The 23,237-nt window shown below is 47.2% G+C and overlaps 2 protein-coding genes across 3 annotated transcripts in view; one reads left to right on the top strand and one right to left on the bottom strand.

Annotated features, from left to right (window-relative positions):
- The window catches only part of POPDC2 (popeye domain cAMP effector 2), a 112,964-nt gene extending 97,605 nt beyond the window's left edge, over window positions 1–15,359 (top strand). Inside the window, exon 6 of the mRNA XM_077293618.1 lies at window positions 14,879–15,359. The gene's annotated coding sequence lies outside the window, so the exon portion shown is untranslated. The remainder of the gene's footprint in view (window positions 1–14,878) is intronic.
- The window catches only part of PLA1A (phospholipase A1 member A), a 68,162-nt gene that overhangs the window by 20,516 nt on the left and 24,409 nt on the right, over window positions 1–23,237 (bottom strand). For both annotated transcript variants that reach the window (XM_077293614.1, XM_077293613.1), the window contains exons 7-9: window positions 17,285–17,452; window positions 15,431–16,270; window positions 3,748–3,859 (exon numbers count right to left, since the gene is read on the bottom strand). In XM_077293614.1, coding sequence (XP_077149729.1) covers window positions 3,748–3,859; window positions 15,431–16,270; window positions 17,285–17,452 — 1,120 coding nt within the window. The remainder of the gene's footprint in view (window positions 1–3,747; window positions 3,860–15,430; window positions 16,271–17,284; window positions 17,453–23,237) is intronic.

Raw genomic sequence — 23,237 nt, 5'->3', positions numbered from 1 at the left:
CAAACGCCATGACAGGATAAGATGACAGTGAGCAAATCAAAGTTACAGACAGAATAAATTTAGGTTGCAAATTACCAACGGTGACAGGACTAACAACCTTAGCTATACGTTTAGAGCATGCTGAGATAACATGTGTAGAATCACCACAGTAGTAGCACAAGCCATTCCGGCGTCTATGAATTTTCCGCTCATTTCTAGTCAGGATTCTATCACATTGCATTAAATCAGGTGTCTGTTCAGACAACACCATGAGGGAATTTGCGGTTTTTCTATCACATTGCACCGAATTAGGTGTCTGTTCAGACAACACCATGAGGGAATTTGCGGTTTTGTGCTCCCGCAACCGCCGGTCAATCTGAATAGCCAGTGCCATAGTATCATTCAGACCTGTGGGAATGGGAAAACCCACCATAACATTCTTAATGGCTTCAGAAAGGCCATCTCTAAAATTAGCGGCCAGTGCACACTCGTTCCAATGTGTCAGCACGGACCACTTCCGAAATTTTTGGCAATACACTTCAGCCTCGTCCTGCCCCTGAGACATAGCCAGCAAGGCCTTTTCTGCCTGAATCTCAAGATTGGGTTCCTCATAAAGTAAACCGAGCGCCAGAAAAAACGCATCAAGATCAGCCAATGCCGGATCTCCTGGCGCCAGCGAAAAAGCCCAATCCTGAGGGTCGCCCCGTAAGAACGAAATAACAATTTTTACTTGCTGAGCAGAATCTCCAGATGAACAGGGTCTCAGGGACAAAAACAATTTACAATTATTCACGAAATTCCTAAACTTAAACCTGTCTCCGGAAAACAGTTCAGGAATCGGTATTTTAGGTTCTGACCTAGGATTTCTGATAACATAGTCTTGTATGCCCTGCACACGAGTAGCCAGCTGGTCCACACTTGTAATCAAGGTCTGGACATTCATGTCTGCAGCAAGCATAGCCACTCTGAGGTAAAGGGGAAGAAGAAAAAAAAAAAAAACTCAGAATCTTCTTTCTTATAATCCCTCTTCTGCAATGCATTAAACATTTAATACTGGCCTGGCAAACTGTTATGACCCCAATGGCGAGGGTCTCAGAGGAACGTGGAAGTCTGCAGAATACAAAAATCCAGCTCATAGGGCAGTGGTAACTGGGTTGACCATATATCTACTCCTAACGCCAACACTAGAAGTAGCCGGGGATCATTCCTACGTTGATTCTAGATGACACGCGCCAGCCGGAGAATCTAGCTACCCCTAGTAGAGGAAAACAAAGACCTTTCTTGCCTCCAGAGAAGGGGACCCCAAAGCTGGATAGAAGCCCCCCACAAATAATGACGGTGAGGTAAGAGGAAATGACAAACACAGAAATGAACCAGGTTTAGCACAGAGAGGCCCGCTTACTGATAGCAGAATAAAGAAAGGTAACTTATATGGTCAACAAAAACCCTATCAAAATCCACACTGGAAATTCAAGAACCCCCGAACCGTCTAACGGTCCGGGGGGAGAACACCAGCCCCCCTAGAGCTTCCAGCAAAGGTCAGGATATAGTTTTGGAACAAGCTGGACAAAAATACAAAACCAAAACAAATAGCAAAAAGCAAAAGGCAGACTTAGCTGATATAACTGGAACCAGGATCAGTAGACAAGAGCACAGCAGACTAGCTCTGATAACTACGTTGCCAGGCATTGAACTGAAGGTCCAGGGAGCTTATATAGCGACACCCCTAACTAACGACCCAGGTGCGGATAAAAGGAATGACAGAAAAACCAGAGTCAAAAAACTAGTAACCACTAGAGGGAGCAAAAAGCAAATTCACAACAGTGAGCTCCCCCTAGTGGTGACTGTATAAATCTGTATGTAGTGAGCTCCCTCTAGTGGTGACTGTATAAATCTGTATATAGTGAGCTCCCCCTAGTGGGGACTTTATAAATCTGTATATAGTGAGCTCCCTCTAGTGGTGTCTGTATAAATCTGTATGTAGTGAGCTCCCCCTAGTGGAGCCTGTATAAATCTGTAGGTAGTGAGCTCCCCCTAGTGGTGACTGTATAAATCTGTATGTAGTGAGCTCCCCCTAGTGGAGCCTGTATAAATCTGTAGTGAGCTCCCCCTAGTGGTGTCTGTATAAATCTGTATGTAGTGAGCTCCCCCTGGAGGTGTCTGTGTAAATCTGCATGTTGTGAGCTACCCCTTAGTGGCGTCTGTATAAATCTGTGTGTAGTGAGCTCCCTCTAGTGGTGATTATATAAATCTATGCAGTGAGCTCCCCCTAGTGGTGGCTGTATAAATCTATATGTAGTGAGCTCCCCCTAGTGGTGACTGTATAAATCTCTATGTAGTGAGCTCCCTCTAGTGGTGACTGTATAAATCTGTATGTAGTGAGCTCCCTCTAGTGGTGGCTGTATAAATCTGTATGTAGTGAGCTCCTTCTAGTGGTGACTGTATAAATCTCTATGTAGTGAGCTCCCTCTAGTGGTGGCTGTATAAATCTGTATGTAGTGAGCTCCCTCTAGTGGTGACTGTATAAATCTGTATGTAGTGAGCTCCCCCTAGTGGGGACTTTATAAATCTGTATATAGTGAGCTCCCTCTAGTGGTGATTATATAAATCTGTATGTAGTGAGCTCCTTCTAGTGGTGTCTGTATAAATCTGTATGTAGTGAGCTCCCCCTAGTGGGGACTTTATAAATCTGTATATAGTGAGCTCCCTCTAGTGGTGTCTGTATAAATCTGTATGTAGTGAGCTCCCTCTAGTGGGGACTTTATAAATCTGTATGTAGTGAGCTCCCACTAATAGTGGCTTTATAAATCTGTATATAGTGAGCTCCCATCAGTAGTGGCTGTATAAATCTTATGTAGTGACCTCCCCATAGTGGTGGCTGTATAAATCTGTGTGTAGTGAGCTCCCTCTAGTGGTGATTATATAAATCTGTATGCAGTGAGCTCCTTCTAGTGGTGTCTGTATAAATCTGTATGTAGTGAGCTCCCCCTAGTGGGGACTTTATAAATCTGTATATAGTGAGCTCCCTCTAGTGGTGATTATATAAATCTGTATGTAGTGAGCTCCTTCTAGTGGTGTCTGTATAAATCTGTATGTAGTGAGCTCCCCCTAGTGGTGACTGTATAAATCTGTATGTAGTGAGCTCCCTCTAGTGGTGACTGTATAAATCTGTATATAGTGAGCTCCCCCTAGTGGGGACTTTATAAATCTGTATATAGTGAGCTCCCTCTAGTGGTGTCTGTATAAATCTGTATGTAGTGAGCTCCCCCTATTGGGGACTTTATAAATCTGTATGTAGTGAGCTCCCTCTAGTGGTGGCTGTATAAATCTGTATGTAGTGAGCTCCCCCTAGTGGGGATTTTATAAATCTGTATATAGTGAGCTCCCTCTAGTGGTGTCTGTATAAATCTGTATGTAGTGAGCTCCCCCTATTGGGGACTTTATAAATCTGTATGTAGTGAGCTCCCTCTAGTGGTGGCTGTATAAATCTGTATGTAGTGAGCTCCCCCTAGTGGTGACTGTATAAATCTGTATGTAGTGAGCTCCTCCTAGTGGGGACTTTATAAATCTGTATGTAGTGAGCTCCCTCTAGTGGTGGCTGTATAAATCTGTATGTAGTGAGCTCCCCCTAGTGGTGGCTGTATAAATCTTATGTAGTGACCTCCCCATAGTGGTGTCTGTATAAATCTATATGTAGTGAGCTCCCCCTAGAGGTCCGCATTGGCAGAATCCTGCTGTGGAGATGGTCCGTAGCTGCCAGGTTCTTACACTGTGATCTTGGCTTTGCTGGTGCCGGTGTCAGCGCTGATCAGTTCGACGTTCAGAGTGATGACTTTTTCTTTTGGTTCCATCAGTTTAAACTCCAGTAAAATGTGATGAGCTGAGAAGAGAGAACAAACAGCAGGTCTTCTACAGTAATGGCCGAAAGTGTTGGCACCCTTGGAATTGTTCATGTTTCGTTATACACACGGTTATTTCCTTTGTGTGTATTGGAACAACACAAAATTGGACATTTTTTCACACAAAACCCCATAATGGGCCGGACAAAATGGTTGGCCCCTTTCCAGAATTGTCTGTAAACAACTTTGTTTCCAGCATGTGATGCTCATTCACACTCACCTGTGGCAAGTAACAGGTGTGAGCAATATGGAAATCACACCTGAAACCTGATAGAAAGGGGAGAAGTTGCCTCAATCTTTGCATTGTGTGTCTGTGGAGAACAGAAAGAGGAGAAGAAAACTGTCTTAGGACTTGAGAACAAAAATTTCAAGAGATATTGATGTTCCTTTGTGAGCAAAATAATCAAGACGTTTACAACCCATGGCACTGTAGCTAATCTCCCTGGACGTGGATAGCAGATAATTGATGAAAGGTTGTGACGTAGGATAGTCCAATGGCGGATAAGCCCCAATCAAGTTCCAAAGAAATCCAAACTGTCCTGCAGGCTCAGGTGCATCAGTGTCAGTGTGAACCATCCATCCACATGTGAATAAAATGAAACGCTATAGCAGGAGACCCCGGAGGACCCCACTGCTGACACAGAGACATAAAAATGCTAGAATACAGTTTGCCAAAATGTATGTGAGTAGCTGAAATCCTTCTGTGAAAGCATCTTGTGGACAGATGAGACCAAAATAGAGCTTTTTGGTAAAGCACATCATTCTACTGTTTATTAAAAATGGAATTAGGCCTACAAAGAAAACAACACAGTACCTACAGTGAGATATGGTGGAGGGTCACAGATATTCTGGGATTGTTTTGCTTCCTCGGACTGGGGGCCTTTACTATGTGCAAGGCATCATGAAATCTGAAGATTACCAAAGGATTTTGGGTGGCAATGTAGTGCCCAGCGTCAGATAGCTCAAAGAATCATGGAATACAATCCTAGAATGTTAGAGTTGGAAGGGACCTCTAGGGTCATTGGGATCTCCAGGGTCATTGTGTTCATCCCCCTGCTCAATGCAGGATTCACTAAACCATCTCAGCCAGATGTCTGTCCAGCCTCTGGTTGAAGACTTCTGTCACGTACCCGCTTCTCAGCATGTAACGGGGTTGCGCCTGCAAGGGTTAATCTATCTCCTTTCACTCAGTCTAGCATTCAACCTCTGTCCTATGCTGCAATGGGAGCAAAAATCACACCTCGACACAGGCCACACACCCGCTCATACACGCTGCCACCACTCACCGAACACACGGGCGATGAGTCCTGGAAATATTACTACTACTGTTTGCCAATCAGCAGGGTCACACACTCTAAGGCTATGAATTCCTTTAGAGCATACAAGGTTCAAACTTATTAAAATTTTAAGCTCTAATAGAAAAGGTACAGTGCTTACAATAAAAAAAGGGTATAAAAATATGGGAATAAAGAGTGACATACAAATATGCAAACAGTTAATAAAAGGGAGAAAACTTACAGAAATATCTCAACTTTGCAGTTCGGCATTCTACTCCCTGAGGGGGGATGAATATGGAATGGCTCACATTAGCTTGGCTGCCCCTCAATCTGTGAACAACCTTCTATGGGTAAAGGCCTAATTTATAGTCAACCTGGAGGTCAAATATCTAGACCAGCCTCTCAGGTTAATATTCTAATCCTTGGTTTGTGACTGGATCATGGCTATTTTACCAATAAATACATTATTTTTCTTTGAACACTATTTGTGTGACCTTTCTCATAATAAGTAGTGTCAGGCTGCATTTGGCATCTCTCTTCAAAAGAGTCAGAAGGTGTCAAATGTTTCCACTTGGTATGTTCTGGACATTCCCCCTGGGGTGACGGGAGACCAGGAGACTGCCTGCTCGGGATAACATAGGTCATGACCTTTGTGAGAGCTGCAGTCTAAGACAGATGTTAATTTACTGCTGGTCATACATCCATACATATACATATTTCACTACAACGTCAATTGAAAGGGAACTCACCACTAGTGATGAGCAAGAACGCTCGTTCTCGAGATTCTCCGAGCATGCTCGGGTGGTCTCCGAATATTTCAGCGTGCTTGGAGATTTAGTTTATGTCGATTCAGCTGCATGATGTGCGGCTGCTAGACAGCTTGAATACATGTGGGGATTGCCTAAACTAAAGCTCCGAGCATGGCGACATACTCATAGACCACCCGAGCATGCTCGGAGCAACTCGAGTAACAAGCATACTCGCTCATCACTACTCACCACCTCTCGTGGCAGCCTGTTCCACTCATTGATCACCCCCGCTGTCAAAAAGTTTTTTCTAATATCTAATCTGTGTCTCCTCCCATTCATTCCATGTGCAAATGAGAATAAAGATGATCCTTCTACAATGTGACAGCCCTTAAGATATTTGTAGACAGCTATTAAAGGGAACCTGTCGCCCCCCCCCCCTTCCCCCCAGTCGTTTCAAACTAAAAGAGCCACCTTGTGCAGCAGTAATGCTGCATTCTGACAAGGTGGCTCTTTTAGTTCTGGGTGCTGTAACTTGAGAAATAATCAGTTTTGTAATTTGTCTGAAATACCTGCTCCTCAGTCAAGTGGGCCGACATATCCCCCCTGCTTCAGACAGCAGACAGCTGTCACTCACATCTTCTTGGCGCCGGGTGCCGCCTCCTCCTCACCGCTGTTTTCAAAAATAGCCGGCGCCTGCGCTCTTTTCCCCTGCCTGGTGCAGGCGCAGTGAGCGCTGCCGTCTTTCCTCATATGCAGTCTCGGTGACTGCGCGGCTGCCCTGCTTGTGAATCCCAGCCCCGCAATGTGAATAAATCATAAGTCACTGCGGGGCTGGGATTCACAGGCAGGGCGGCCGCGCAGTCAGCTGGGCTGCATATGAGGACAGACGGGCAGTGCTCACTGCGCCTGCACCAGGCAGGGGATAAGAGCGCAGGCGCCGGCTACTTTTGAAAACAGCGGTGAGGAGGAGGCGGCGCCCGGCGCCAAGAAGATGTGAGAGACAGCTGTGTGCTGTCTGAAGCAGGGGGGAAACGCCGGCCTCCTCGACTGAAGACCAGGTATTTCTGACAAATTAAAAAACTGATTATTTCTCAAGTTACAGCACCCAGAACTAAAAGAGCCACCTTGTCAGAATGCAGCATTACTGCTGCACAAGGTGGCTCTTTTAGTTTGAAACGACTGGGGGGGGTTACAGGTTCCCTTTAAGTCTCCTCTTAGCCTTCGTTTTTGCAAGCTAATCATTCCCAGATCCTGTAACCGTTCCTCATAGGACATACTTTGCAGTCCGCTCACCATCCTGGTAGCTCTTCTCTGAACTTGCTCCAGTTTTTCAACTGGACACAATATTCCAGATGAGGTCTGACCAAGGAGGAGTAGAGGGCAATAATGACTTCATGGGATCTAGACTCTATGCTTCTCTTGATACATGCTAGAACTGTGTTTGCCCTTTTTGCTGCTGCATCACACTGTTGACTCATGTGCAGTCTGTGATCTATTAGTATACCCAAGTCTTTTTCACACGTGCTGTTGCTTAGTACTATTCCTCCCATTCTGTAGATGCTATTTTCTTTTTTCTTGCCCAGATGTAGAATCTTGCATTTCTCCCTGTTAAATACCATTCTATTAGTCGCTGTCCATTGTTAAAGCTTATCTAGAACCTTCTGAATCCTTTATCTGTCTTCTTTAGTGTTAGGGTATGTGCACACGTTCAGGTTTTTTCCGCGTTTTTTCGCGATAAAAACGCTATAAAAACTCATTAAAAACGCATACATTATGCATCCTATCATTTAGAATGCATTCTGCATGTTTTGTGCACATGGTGCGTTTTTTTCCGCGAAAAAACGCATCGCGGTAAAAAAAGCAGCATGTTCATTAATTTTGCGGATTTTCCGCATTTTTCCCGCAATTCTATGCATTTGGAAAAAACGCATGAAAAACTGCACAAAAAACGCGTAAAAAACGCATGAAATACGCAAAAAAACCACATGCGAATTTCTGGCAGAAATGTCCGGTTTTTGTCAGGAAAATTTCTGCTAGAAATCCTGACGTGTGCACATAGCCTTAAGGTACCTTCACATTAAGCGACGCTGCAGCGATAGCGACAACGATGCCGATCGCTGCAGCGTCGCTGTTTGATCGCTGGAGAGCTGTCACACAGACCGCTCTCCAGCGACCAACGATGCCGAGGTCCCCGGGTAACCAGGGTAAACATCGGGTTACTAAGCGCAGGGCCGCGCTTAGTAACCCGATGTTTACCCTGGTTACCAGCGTAAAATGTAAAAAAAACAAACAGTACATACTTACATTCGCGTCCCCCGGCGTCCGCTTCCTGCACTGACTGAGCGCCGGCCCTAACAGCAGAGCGGTGACGTCACCGCTGTGCTGTACTTTCACTTTCACTTTACGGCGCTCAGTCAGTGTGGGAAGCGGACGCCAGGGGATGCGAAGGTGAGTATGTAGTGTTTGTTTTTTTTACATTTTACACTGGTAACCAGGGTAAACATCGGGTTACTAAGCGTGGCCCTGCGCTTAGTAACCCGATGTTTACCCTGGTTACCAGTGTAAAACATCGCTGGTATCGTTGCTTTTGGTGTCAAACACGACGATACTGTTGTGGATTCTGTTTGTGGGCTCCCTCTGGTGGTTACTGCTGGTACTGGGTGACTTTAGTGGGTTGCGGCCTTTGGTTTCCACCTGTCCATCAGTGGCTGGGTGTTTCCTATTTTACCTGGCCTTTCTGTCATTTCCCTTGCCGGCTATCAATGTATTCAGATGTGCTCTGTTTGGTTCCTGCCTACCTGCTCCCAGATCTTTCAGGATAAGCTAAGTGCTGATTTTCAGTTGTTTGGTTTTTTGTCCAGCTTGCTTATTATGTCTCTATGCTAGCTGGTAGCTCTAGTGGACTGAGGTTCTCCCCATGTGCCATGAGTTGGCACATGGGTTCTTGTAATCTCAGGATGTTTTTTTTGATTAGGGTTTTTTGCTGACCGCTCAGTCCCCTTTTGTATCGTTCTGCTGTCTAGTTTACAGCGGGCCTCAATTTGCTAAAACTATATATATCATCTCTATGTGTGTGCCTTCCTCTCATTTCACCGTCAATACATGTGGGGGGCAACTATATCTTTTGGGGTTCATTCCGCTGGAGGCAAGTGAGGTCTTTATTTTCTCTGCAGTGCTAGTTAGCTCTTAGGCTGGTGCGTGGCGTCTAGAACCAACGTAGGCACGCTCCCTGGCTATCTCTAGTTGCGTTTGTCAGGCGTAGGGCAGCGGTCAGCCCAGGTTCCATCACCCTAGAGCTCGTCCGTAATATATTTGTACTTTGCTTGTCCTGTGCTATCCCTAGCCATTGGGATTCATGACAGTATAGCCGGCCCACAAAGTGTTAATTGTTTGGGCTGAAGCAGGAGAAAGAGAAGTGTTTAAGGGAAATTTTTTTTTTTTTTTTTTTCCCTTCAGAGTTTTGCTGCCTAGCCCTTAATTGCTGTCTAGCTGCTTCTTACCTCCTCTTAACCCTTGAATGGCTCTGATCTTAGCTGTTTAACATGGATGTCCAGAGTTTGGCTTCCAGCCTGAGTAATCTCGCGGCAAAAGTTCAAAACATACAGGATTTTGTTGTTCACACTCCCATGTCTGAACCTAGAATTCCTATTCCAGAGTTCTTTTCTGGAGATAGATCTACCTTCCTGAATTTCAGGAACAATTGTAAATTGTTTCTTTCTTTAAAATCTCGCTCCTCTGGAGACCCTGCTCAACAGGTCAAGATTGTAATATCTTTCCTGCGGGGCGACCCTCAGAATTGGGCATTTGCATTGGCACCAGGGGATCCTGCATTGCTCAGTGTGGATGCGTTTTTTCTGGCATTGGGATTGCTCTATGAGGAACCTAACCTGGAGATTCAGGCTGAAAAGGCTTTATTAGCCCTCTCTCAGGGGCATGATGAAGCGGAGATATATTGTCAGAAGTTTCGGAAATGGTCGGTGCTTACTCAGTGGAATGAGTGCGCCCTGGCTGCAAACTTCAGAAATGGTCTTTCTGAGGCCATTAAGGATATTATGGTGGGGTTCCCTACGCCTACAGGTCTGAATGAGTCTATGGCTATGGCCATTCAGATTGATCGGCGTTTACGGGAGCGCAAACCCGTGCACCAGTTGGCGGTGTCTTCTGAACAGGCACCTGAGACTATGCAATGTGATAGAATTCAGTCCAGAAGTGAACGGCAAAATTATAGGCGGAAAAATGGATTGTGTTTCTATTGTGGTGATTCAGCCCATGTTATATCAGCATGCTCTAAACGCACAAAAAGGGTTGATAAATCTTTTGCCATTGGTACTCTGCAGCCTAAGTTCATTTTGTCTGTGACTCTGATTTTTTCACTGTCTTCCATTTCCGTCGATGCCTATGTGGATTCGGGCGCTGCCCTGAGTCTTATGGATTGGTCATTTGCTAAACGCTGCGGTTTTAGTCTGGAACCTCTGGAAGTTCCTATTCCTCTGAAGGGAATTGGCTCTACACCATTGGCTATGAATAAACCGCAGTATTGGACACAAGTGACCATGCGCATGACTCCCGTTCATCAGGAGGTGATTCGCTTCCTTGTACTGTATAATTTACATGATGTACTAGTGCTTGGTCTGCCATGGTTACAAACTCATAATCCTGTCCTGGACTGGAAAACAATGTCTGTGTGTTAAGCTGGGGATGTCAGGGGGTTCATGATTATGCACCTCCGATTTCAATCGCTTCATCTACTCCTTCTGAGGTCCCTGCGTTTTTGTCTGACTATCGGGATGTTTTTGAGGAGCCTAAGCTCAATTCGCTCCCTCCGCATAGAGATTGTGACTGTGCTATAGAATTGATTCCTGGCAGTAAGTTCCCTAAGGGTCGTTTATTTAATCTGTCACTGCCAGAGCATACTGCTATGCGGAATTATATTAAGGAGTCCGTGGAAAAGGGACATATTCGTCCATCTTCGTCCCCTCTGGGAGCAGGTTTTTTTTTTGTGGCAAAAAAAGATGGTTCCCTGAGGCCTTGTATAGATTATCGCCTTCTGAATAAGATTACAGTCAAGTATCAGTATCCACTGCCATTATTGACTGATTTGTTTGCTCGCATTAAGGGGGCTAGGTGGTTCACTAAGATAGATCTTCGTGGTGCGTATAATCTTGTGCGGATAAAACAGGGTGATGAGTGGAAAACCGCATTTAATACGCCTGAGGGCCATTTTGAGTATTTGGTAATGCCTTTTGGACTCTCCAATGCTCCGTCAGTCTTTCAGTCCTTTATGCACAATATTTTCCGTGAATATCTGGATAAGTTTATGATTGTGTATTTGGATGATATTTTGGTGTTTTCTGATGACTGGGAGTCTCATGTTCTACAGGTCAGGAAGGTGTTTCAGGTTCTGCGGGCCAATTCTCTGTTTGTGAAGGGCTCAAAGTGTCTCTTCGGAGTCCAGAAGATTTCTTTTTTGGGGTACATTTTTTCTCCTTCTACTATTGAGATGGATCCCGTCAAGGTTCAGGCGATTTGTGACTGGACACAACCTACATCTGTTAAGAGCCTTCAGAAGTTCTTGGGGTTTGCTAATTTTTATCGTCGGTTCATTGCTAATTTTTCCAGTACTGTTAAACCTTTGACTGATTTGACTAAAAAGGGTGCTGATGTTGCTGATTGGTCTCCTGCGGCCGTGGAGGCCTTTCAGGAACTTAAGCGCCGGTTTTCTTCTGCTCCTGTGTTGTGTCAACCAGATGTTTCACTTCCTTTTCAGGTTGAGGTTGATGCTTCCGAGATTGGAGCGGGGGCGGTTTTGTCACAGAGAAGTTCTAATGGCTCGGTGATGAAGCCATGTGCATTCTTCTTTAGAAAATTCTCGCCCGCCGAGCGCAATTATGATGTGGGTAATCGGGAGCTTTTGGCCATGAAGTGGGCATTTGAGGAGTGGCGTCATTGGCTTGAGGGTGCTAAACATCGTGTGGTGGTCTTGACTGATCACAAGAATCTCATTTACCTTGAGTCTGCCAGGCGTTTGAATCCTAGACAGGCTCGTTGGTCGTTGTTTTTTTCTCGTTTCAATTTCGTGGTTTCATACCTGCCAGGTTCAAAGAATGTGAAGGCAGATGCTCTTTCCAGGAGTTTTGTGCCTGACTCTCCTGGAGACTCTGGGCCTACTGGTATCCTTAGGGATGGGGTAATATTGTCCGCCGTATCCCCAGACTTGCGACGTGCATTGCAGGAGGTTCAGGTGGATAAACCGGATCGTTGTCCACCAGAAAGACTGTTTGTTCCGGATGATTGGACCAGTAGAGTCATCTCCGAGGTCCATTCTTCTGTGTTGGCTGGTCATCCTGGAATATTTGGTACTAGAGACTTGGTGGCCAGGTCTTTTTGGTGGCCTTCCTTGTCTAGGGATGTGCGTACCTTTGTGCAGTCTTGTGAAGTGTGTGCTCGAGCTAAGCCTTGCTGTTCTCGGGCCAGTGGGTTGTTGTTATCCTTGCCCATCCTGAAGAGGCCTTGGACGCACATTTCCATGGATTTTATTTCTGATCTCCCGGTTTCACAGAAAATGTCCGTTATCTGGGTTGTGTGTGACCGCTTTTCTAAGATGGTTCATTTGGTGCCCTTGCCTAAGTTGCCTTCCTCCTCTGAGTTGGTCCCTTTATTTTTTCAGAACGTGGTTCGTTTGCATGGGATTCCGGAGAATATCGTTTCTGACAGGGGATCCCAGTTTGTGTCTAGATTTTGGCGGACGTTTTGTGCCAAGATGGGCATTGATTTGTCTTTCTCGTCTGCATTCCATCCTCAGACGAATGGCCAGACGGAGCGAACTAATCAGACCTTGGAAACTTATTTGAGGTGTTTTGTTTCTGCTGATCAAGATGACTGGGTTGCCTTTTTGCCACTGGCTGAATTTGCTCTTAATAATCGGGCTAGTTCGGCCACGTTGGTCTCTCCTTTTTTTTGTAATTCGGGGTTTCATCCTCGTTTTTCCTCTGGTCAGGTGGAGCCTTCGGATTGTCCTGGAGTGGACGTGGTGGTGGACAGGCTACATCAGATTTGGAATCAGGTGGTGGACAATTTGAAGTTATCTCAGGAGAAGACTCAGCAGTTTGCTAATTGCCGTCGCCGCGTGGGTCCCCGACTTCTTGTTGGGGATTTGGTGTGGTTGTCTTCTCGTTTTGTCCCTATGAAGGTCTCTTCTCCTAAGTTCAAGCCTCGGTTCATCGGTCCTTATAGGATCTCGGAGATTCTTAACCCTGTATCTTTTCGTTTGGATCTCCCAGCATCGTTTGCTATTCATAATGTGTTCCATCGGTCGTTGTTGCGGAGGTATGAGGTGCCCGTTGTTCCTTCGGTTGAGCCTCCTGCTCCGGTGCTGGTGGAGGGAGAATTGGAGTATGTTGTTGAGAAGATCTTGGATTCTCGTGTTTCCAGACGCAAACTCCAGTATTTGGTTAAGTGGAAGGGTTATGGTCAGGAGGATAATTCCTGGGTGGTCGCCTCCGATGTTCATGCGACTGATTTGGTCCGCGCCTTCCATAGAGCTCACCCTGATCGCCCTGGGGGTTCTCGTGAGGGTTCGGTGACCCCTCCTCAAGGGGGGGTACTGTTGTGGATTCTGTTTGTGGGCTCCCTCTGGTGGTTACTGCTGGTACTGGGTGACTTTGGTGGGTTGCGGCCTTTGGTTTCCACCTGTCCATCAGTGGCTGGGTGTTTCCTATTTTACCTGGCCTTTCTGTCACTTCCTTGCCGGCTATCAATGTATTCAGATGTGCTCTGTTTGGTTCCTGCCTACCTGCTCCCAGATCTTTCAGGATAAGCTAAGTGCTGATTTTCAGTTGTTTGGTTTTTTGTCCAGCTTGCTTATTATGTCTCTATGCTAGCTGGTAGCTCTAGTGGACTGAGGTTCTCCCCATGTGCCATGAGTTGGCACATGGGTTCTTGTAATCTCAGGATGTTTTTTTTGATTAGGGTTTTTTGCTGACCGCTCAGTCCCCTTTTGTATCGTTCTGCTGTCTAGTTTACAGCGGGCCTCAATTTGCTAAAACTATATATATCATCTCTATGTGTGTGCCTTCCTCTCATTTCACCGTCAATACATGTGGGGGGCAACTATATCTTTTCGGGTTCATTCCGCTGGAGGCAAGTGAGGTCTTTATTTTCTCTGCAGTGCTAGTTAGCTCTTAGGCTGGTGCGTGGCGTCTAGAACCAACGTAGGCACGCTCCCTGGCTATCTCTAGTTGCGTTTGTCAGGCGTAGGGCAGCGGTCAGCCCAGGTTCCATCACCCTAGAGCTCGTCCGTAATATATTTGTACTTTGCTTGTCCTGTGCTATCCCTAGCCATTGGGATTCATGACAGATACACGGCGATCTGACGACCAAATAAAGTTCTGAACTTTGTTCAACAACCAGCGATATCACAGCAGGATCCAGATCGCTGCTGCGTGTCAAACTAAACGATATCGCTAGCCAGGACGCTGCAACGTCACGGATCGCTAGCGATATCGTTTAGTGTGAAGGTACCTTTAGCCATCCCTCCTAGCTTTGCGTTCTCTGTAAGATTAGATAGGTTTACCTTCAGTTCCCTTATCTAGACCATTTATAAAAATGTTGAACAACACTAGAGCCAGGACAGAGCCTTGTGGTCCCCACTTGAAGCACTCTTTCAATTAGTTGTTCAACCATTTATTTCCACTCTTTGAGTCCGATCACAGAGCCAGTTATGAATCCACTTAACTGTAGCCTTGTCAATCACGTGATTGGTCATTAAGGATAGTATGACAACTTTATCAAATGCTTTGCTGAAGTTGAGATATAGTATATCTACCGCATTTCCCCGATCCACCCAGTCAGTGATTCCATCATAGAAGGAAATTAGATGTGTCTGGCATGGCTTGTTTGGTACAAACCCATGCTGGCTCTGGTTAATTACTGTATTCTTATCCAAGTACTTATCCAAGCTGGGTTTGCATCCTAGGTGATGGGTCTTCCAGCAGGATAATGACCCATAACATACTTCAAGAAGACCCCAGAAATGGATGGAAACAAAGCGCTGGAGAGTTCTGAAGTGGCAGCAATGAGTCTGGATCTAAATCCCATTGGTCACATGTGGCAAGATCTTACAATTGCTGTTGGGAGAGGACGCCTTCACATATGAGAGACTGGGACAAATTTGTGAGACAAATCCAAATTTCCAGCTGAGAGGTGTATGGAGCTTGTGGATGGTTATAGGAAGCGAGTGATTACAGTTATTTATTACAAAGGGTGCAACCAAATATTAAATTGAGGGTGGCAAAACTTTTGTCCTGCCCATTTTTGGAGTTTTGTGTGAAATTTTGCTTTTTTTTCCCTCTTTCTTTTTTAATGCTGTTTAAATACACAAAAGAAATAAACCTGAGTATAACAAAACGTGTAACTGCCATAATGTTCTGGGAGAAATATTTCATTTTCTCGAATAATTTAAGGGTGCCAACACTTTCGTTATGACTCTATCCATCCATCCCTCTATCTCTCAATGCCCGTCACTCACCGCAGTACGGTTCTGATGTTGTGGTGAACATGAACACGGGGACTTGGACTTGTGGGACGTCTGGTGTGGAATCTTCCCTGTGGATGTCTGGTGTGAAATCTTCCCTGTGGACGTCTGGTGTGGAATCTTCCCTGTGGACGTCTGGTGTGGAATCTTCCCTGTGGACGCCTGTTGTGGAATCTTCCCTGTGGACGTCTGGTGTGGAATCTTCCCTGTGGACGTCTGGTGTGGAATCTTCCCTGTGGACGTCTGGTGTGGAATCTTCCCTGTGGACATCTGGTGTGGAATCTTCCCTGTGGACGCCTGTTGTGGAATCTTCCCTGTGGACGTCTGGTGTGGAATCTTCCCTGTGGACGTCTGGTGTGGAATCTTCCCTGTGGACGTCTGGTGTGAAATACTCCTTGTGGACGTCTGGTGTGGAATCTTCCCTGTGGACGTCTGGTGTGGAATCTTCCCTGTGGACGCCTGTTGTGGAATCTTCCCTGTGGACGTCTGGTGTGGAATCTTCCCTGTGGACGTCTGGTGTGGAATCTTTCCTGTGGACGCCTGTTGTGGAATCTTCCCTGTGGACGTCTGGTGTGGAATCTTCCCTGTGGATGTCTGGTGTGGAATCTTCCCTGTGGACGTCTGGTGTGGAATCTTTCCTGTGGACGCCTGTTGTGGAATCTTCCCTGTGGACGTCTGGTGTGGAATCTTCCCTGTGGACGTCTGGTGTGGAATCTTCCCTGTGGACTTCTGGTGTGGAATATTCCCTGTGGACGGTGTCGGTGACGTTCTCCGCTCCTGAATCGCCTGTTGTGCTGCTTACGACTTGTGAAGGAACCAGGAGACTTTTCATTCCTGCACAGAGACTGAAGCTCAGCTCTAACTTAGTCCTGGTGTCACAGCTGAGGATTCGTTACAGTTGTATGTAGCGTTCACAATCCTCTGAGCAGCCTGGACCGTGGACTCGTCACCTGCACTGACACACTGTAGCAAACTGTCCAGACAGGAGAGGTGTGTACTGCTGTTCAGAGGATTGTCTGCCAGATACTACTGTAACAAACCCTCAGCTGTGAGAGGTTACAGGTCAAGAACAAGTTATTTCCTCTTCACTGTCAGTATCGGACATATCCCCATAGACTCGTCCTCTGCACCGTGGCGTCAGTGTCATGTGGTCGCGCAGCGCAAGAAATCTACTATAATGGTACGTTCACATTTGCGTTGTGCGACGCAGCGTCGGCGCCGCAACGCACAACGCAAACCAAAACGCAGCAAAACGCATGCACAACGCTGCGTTTTGCGCCGCATGCGTCCTTTTTTTCATTGTTTTTTGATGCAGCAAAAATGCAACTTGCTGCGTCCTCTGCGCCCAGACGCGGGCGCCGCAGGGACGCATGCGGCGCAAAACGCAAGTGCGACGCATGTCCATGCGCCCCCATGTTAAATATAGGGGCGCATGACGCATGCGGCGACGCTGCGGCGCCCGAAGCTGCGGCGCACACCGCAAATGTGAGCGTAGGGTAAGACGGACGCAGCCGACAGCGCCATCTACAGGGATTTTCTGCTGCTGCTCCTGATGGGCGTCAGCTGGAAGAAGATAATATCCGATAAAATGATCAGAATCGGAGGAAAATGAAAAAAACATCTTACAGCCAACAGGGGGCGTCGGTGACTGTTGTGTCCCAGGGCAGGGGCACCACAAGACCCTCTGTTTCCAAAACAGGATGTCCCATGAAAGTGGAGACCCCCATACACTGTATGGACAATAATCAGCATGTAATACCACATGTCCCCTGTAGTGGCGCTGCAGAGTTACTGTCAGACCCCCAGGAATGTCGGCTGATCGGGGGGATGCAATGATGAGTGTGGTACCTATGTGAGGGCAGGAGGACATTCCAGACGTCTGACAATCCACACAGCGACCCTCCCGAAACATCTGGTAATCGGAGCACGGAAATCCAATGAACGAGCAGATCCCCCGCAGCGCATTGATGAATATCTTGACCGATCTCATGTGGTCACAGATCACGTATCCGTACACTGCAAATGTAACGCATGGTTAGTGGAAATCCGTAATAGCAATGCAATCCGCATGCTCTGTGCCGCCACTATGTGCATATGGACCTCCGTACACATGAGGGTCAATAATATACTGACTGCCAGGGCCGTATTTGCCACTAGGCACTTGAGGGCACGTGCCTAGGGTGGGACGATGGGGGGGGGGCACCTGAGCAAGTTTTTTTTCTTAAATTAAAGTCCGGGGTCACCTCCCAACCGACCCGCCCGCCTGCCTGCCTTCTTGAAGATGTCACACTCACCCTACTCCAGCGATGCCTGGTCTCAGCGCCGGCAGCTCGTCCTGTGTGAGCGGTCACGTGGTACCGCTCATTAAGGTGATGAATATGGACGCATATTCATGACGTTAATGAGCGGTACCACGTGACCGCTCACACAGGAAGAAGGTGCTGCACCAGGACAGAGATGGAGGGATGTTCGGTGTGGGAGAGGTGAGTATGACAGCCAGGGCGGGCGGGGGGAGGATGAAGGAGGACGGGGAGCCGAGTCATGCAAGATGGGAGCGGGGAGCCGAGCCAGTCATACAGGATGGGAGGGGGAGGGGGAGATGAGCGGTGCATACAGGATGGGAGGGGGGGAGATGAGCCATGCATACAAGATGGGAGGGAGGGGGCCATTAGGCAGTATGGAGCACTGTGTGGCTATATTTTTTTTTGTCTATAATTATTGTTTATGAAACAGTGGGATCAGCAGTGCTAAATGGGTGTGGTTGGGACGTTAATATGGGTGTGACTAGTTGTGAAATGGGTGTGGTCAGAGGTGTGGCCTAAAATATGCCGCGGCGCGCTTAGTGCGCCACAAACTTTTTCTTTCTTTCCCTTCTTTAAAAGTTGGGAAGTATGATACCACATTTGCCGGATCGCGGCAAGTGCCGCAAATGTCCACAAATACCATAGGAAATGAATGAGGCCAAACGCAGTGTTGCCGTTAGTGATCCGTTATGCGGCAGATGCGGAAAAACTGCTTGATCTGCTGCAAAAGGCAACTTTCACATCAGCGATTTTTGCCAAACTCACTGCCGATAGTGTCATACTCACCAAAGGCGAAGGCAGCACTAAAAGTGCCTAGGGCAGCAGAAACCCTAAATATGGCCCTGCTGACTGCCCTCCAGGGCCAACAGCAGCATACAGTACATTCATAGACCCTAATAATATAGGAATACAGAGAGTATCTGTATCTGTATACAGGGAGCTCCCCCTAGTGGTGGCTGCAGACAGGATCTTATCATGTATCTCTGTATACAGGGAGCTCCCCCTAGTGGTGATTACAGGCAGGATCTTATCATGTATCTCTGTATACAGGGAGCTCCCCCTAGTGGTGACTGCAGACAGGATCTTATCATGTATCTCTGTATACAGGGAGCTCCCCCTAGTGGTGGCTGCAGACAGGATCTTATCATGTATCTCTGTATACAGGGAGCTCCCCCTAGTGGTGGCTGCAGACAGGATCTTATCATGTATCTCTGTATACAGGGAGCTCCCCCTAGTGGTGACTGCAGACAGGATCTTATTATGTATCTCTGTATACAGGGAGCTCCCCCTAGTGGTGGCTGCAGACAGGATCTTATCATGTATCTCTCTATACAGGGAGCTCCCCCTAGTGGTGGCTGCAGACAGGATGTTATCATGTATCTCTGTATACAGGGAGCTCCCCCTGGTGGTGACTGCTGACAGGATCTTATCATGTATCTCTGTATACAAGGAGCTCCCCCTAGTGGTGACTGCAGACAGGATCTTATCATGTATCTGTATACAGGGAGCTCCCCCTAGTGGTGGCTGCAGACAGGATCTTATCATGTATCTCTGTATACAGGGAGCTTCCCCTAGTGGTGGCTGCAGACAGGATCTTATCATGTATCTCTGTATACAGGGAGCTCCCCCTAGTGGTGGCTGCAGACAGGATCTTATCATGTATCTCTGTATACAGGGAGCTTCCCCTAGTGGTGGCTGCAGACAGGATCTTATCATGTATCTCTGTATACAGGGAGCTCCCCCTAGTGGTGGCTGCAGACAGGATCTTATCATGTATCTCTGTATACAGAGAGCTCCCCCTAGTGGTGACTGCAGACAGGATCTTATCATGTATCTCTGTATACAGGGAGCTCCCCCTAGTGGTGGCTGCAGACAGGATCTTATCATGTATCTCTGTATACAGGGAGCTCCCCCTAGTGGTGATTACAGGCAGGATCTTATCATGTATCTCTGTATACAGGGAGCTCCCCCTAGTGGTGACTGCAGACAGGATCTTATCATGTATCTCTGTATACAGGGAGCTCCCCCTAGTGGTGGCTGCAGACAGGATCTTATCATGTATCTCTGTATACAGGGAGCTCCCCCTAGTGGTGGCTGCAGACAGGATCGTATCATGTATCTCTGTATACAGGGAGCTCCCCCTAGTGGTGACTGCAGACAGGATCTTATTATGTATCTCTGTATACAGGGAGCTCCCCCTAGTGGTGGCTGCAGACAGGATCTTATCATGTATCTCTCTATACAGGGAGCTCCCCCTAGTGGTGGCTGCAGACAGGATGTTATCATGTATCTCTGTATACAGGGAGCTCCCCCTGGTGGTGACTGCTGACAGGATCTTATCATGTATCTCTGTATACAAGGAGCTCCCCCTAGTGGTGACTGCAGACAGGATCTTATCATGTATCTGTATACAGGGAGCTCCCCCTAGTGGTGGCTGCAGACAGGATCTTATCATGTATCTCTGTATACAGGGAGCTTCCCCTAGTGGTGGCTGCAGACAGGATCTTATCATGTATCTGTATACAGGGAGCTCCCCCTAGTGGTGGCTGCAGACAGGATCTTATCATGTATCTCTGTATACAGGGAGCTTCCCCTAGTGGTGGCTGCAGACAGGATCTTATCATGTATCTCTGTATACAGGGAGCTCCCCCTAGTGGTGACTGCAGACAGAATCTTATCATGTATCTCTGTATACAGGGAGCTCCCCCTAGTGGTGACTGCAGACAGGATCTTATCATGTATCTGTATACAGGGAGCTCCTCCTAGTGGTGGCTGCAGACAGGATCTTATCATGTATCTGTATACAGGGAGCTCCCCCTAGTGGTGGCTGCAGACAGGATCTTATCATGTATCTCTGTATACAGGGAGCTTCCCCTAGTGGTGGCTGCAGACAGGATCTTATCATGTATCTCTGTATACAGGGAGCTCCTCCTAGTGGTGACTGCAGACAGGATCTTATCATGTATCTGTATACAGGGAGCTCCCCCTAGTGGTGGCTGCAGACAGGATCTTATCATGTATCTCTGTATACAGGGAGCTTCCCCTAGTGGTGGCTGCAGACAGGATCTTATCATGTATCTCTGTATACAGGGAGCTCCCCCTAGTGGTGGCTGCAGACAGGATCTTATCATGTATCTCTGTATACAGAGAGCTCCCCCTAGTGGTGACTGCAGACAGGATCTTATCATGTATCTCTGTATACAGGGAGCTCCCCCTAGTGGTGGCTGCAGACAGGATCTTATCATGTATCTCTGTATACAGGGAGCTCCCCCTAGTGGTGGCTGCAGACAGGATCTTATCATGTATCTCTGTATACAGGGAGCTCCTCCTAGTGGTGGCTGCATACAGGATCTTATCATGTATCTCTGTATACAGGGAACTCCCCCTAGTGGTGGCTGCAGACAGGATCTTATCATGTATCTCTGTATACAGGGAGCTCCCCCTAGTGGTGGCTGCATACAGGATCTTATCATGTATCTCTGTATACAGGGAACTCCCCCTAGTGGTGGCTGCAGACAGGATCTTATCATGTATCTCTGTATACAGGGAGCGCCCCCTAGTGGTGACTGCAGACAGGATGTTATCATGTATCTCTGTATACAGGGAGCTCCCCCTAGTGGTGACTGCAGACAGGATCTTATCATTTATCTCTGTATACAGGGAGATCCCCCTAGTGGTGTCTGCAGACAGGATCTTATCATTATCTCTGTATACAGGGAGATCCCCCTAGTGGTGACTGCAGACAGGATCTTATCACGTATCTCTGTATACAGGGGGCTCCCCCTAGTGGTGACTGCAGACAGGATCTTATCACGTATCTCTGTATACAGGGAGCTCCCCCTAGTGGTGGCTGCAGACAGGATCTTATCATGTATCTCTGTATACAGGGAGCTCCCCCTAGTGGTGGCTGCAGACAGGATCTTATCATGCATCTCTGTCTACAGGGAGCTCCCCCTAGTGGTGACTGCAGACAGGATCTTATCACGTATCTCTGTATACAGGGAGCTCCCCCTAGTGGTGACTGCAGACAGGATCTTATCACGTATCTCTGTATACAGGGAGCTCCCCCTAGTGGTGGCTGCAGACAGGATCTTATCATGTATCTCTGTATACAGGGAGCTCCCCCTAGTGGTGACTGCAGACAGGATCTTATCACGTATCTCTGTATACAGGGAGCTCCCCCTAGTGGTGACTGCAGACAGGATCTTATCATGTATCTCTGTATACAGGGAGCTCCCCCTAGTGGTGACTGCAGACAGGATCTTATCATGTATCTCTGTATACAGGGAGCTCCCCCTAGTGGTGGCTGCAGACAGGATCTTATCATGTATCTCTGTATACAGGGAGCTCCCCCTAGTGGTGGCTGCAGACAGGATCTTATCATGTATCTCTGTATACAGGGAGCTCCCTCTAGTGGTGACTGCAGACAGGATCTTATCATGTATCTCTGTATACAGGGAGCTCCCCCTAGTGGTGGCTGCAGACAGGATCTTATCATGTATCTCTGTATACCGGGAGCTCCCCCTAGTGGTGACTGCAGACAGGATCTTATCATGTATCTCTGTATACAGGGAGCTCCCCCTAGTGGTGGCTGCAGACAGGATCTTATCATGTATCTCTGTATACAGGGAGCTCCCCCTAGTGATGACTGCAGACAGGATCTTATCATGTATCTCTGTATACAGGGAGCTCCCCCTAGTGGTGACTGCAGACAGGATCTTATCATGTATCTCTGTATACAGGGAGCTCCCCCTAGTGGTGGCTGCAGACAGGATCTTATCATGTATCTCTCTATACAGGGAGCTCCCCCTAGTGGTGACTGCAGACAGGATCTTATCATGTATCTCTGTATACAGGGAGCTCCCCCTAGTGGTGGCTGCAGACAGGATCTTATCATGTATCTCTCTATACAGGGAGCTCCCCCTAGTGGTGACTGCAGACAGGATCTTATCATGTATCTCTGTATACAGGGAGCTTCCCCTAGTGGCGGCTGCAGACAGGATCTTATCATGTACAGTATGCGATGACGTCATCACGTACGCGCCGTCCTGTAGGAGGACACCAGAAGCAGTGCTGCGCCTGCTGGGAATTGCCAGTGAGGTGTGTATAATGTCACTGGTGATCACTGTATTACCTGTACACTATTTACAGAGCTCCTGTGTAGATTGTCACAGGTGATCCCTGTATTAACTGTACACTGACACTCTATACAAAACTCCTGGGTATAATGTCACTGTGTAATGTTATACTATTGTAATGTTGCTATGTATAGTGTATAGGGTAAGTGCAGTTATTGAATTAGCCACTAGATGGGGGCATTATAGTGTAGAGAGCGTCCAGCTAGGGTGTAGTATAGGAAATGGTTGACATAGGAGGGGCTGCTGTGTGATAAGGTTAGGAATGTTCCCTTAGGTAGTCAGAAAGGCCTGAGCACCTGAATAGTCCACATGGGCTCTAGGCCCAGGACACTACAGCAGTCACGTAATGTTTAAGAAGAA

Source organism: Ranitomeya variabilis, chromosome 3 (assembly GCF_051348905.1).
Source record: "Ranitomeya variabilis isolate aRanVar5 chromosome 3, aRanVar5.hap1, whole genome shotgun sequence".
Taxonomy (NCBI): Eukaryota; Metazoa; Chordata; class Amphibia; order Anura; family Dendrobatidae; genus Ranitomeya; species Ranitomeya variabilis.
This window is presented reverse-complemented; position numbering and strand designations above follow the sequence as displayed.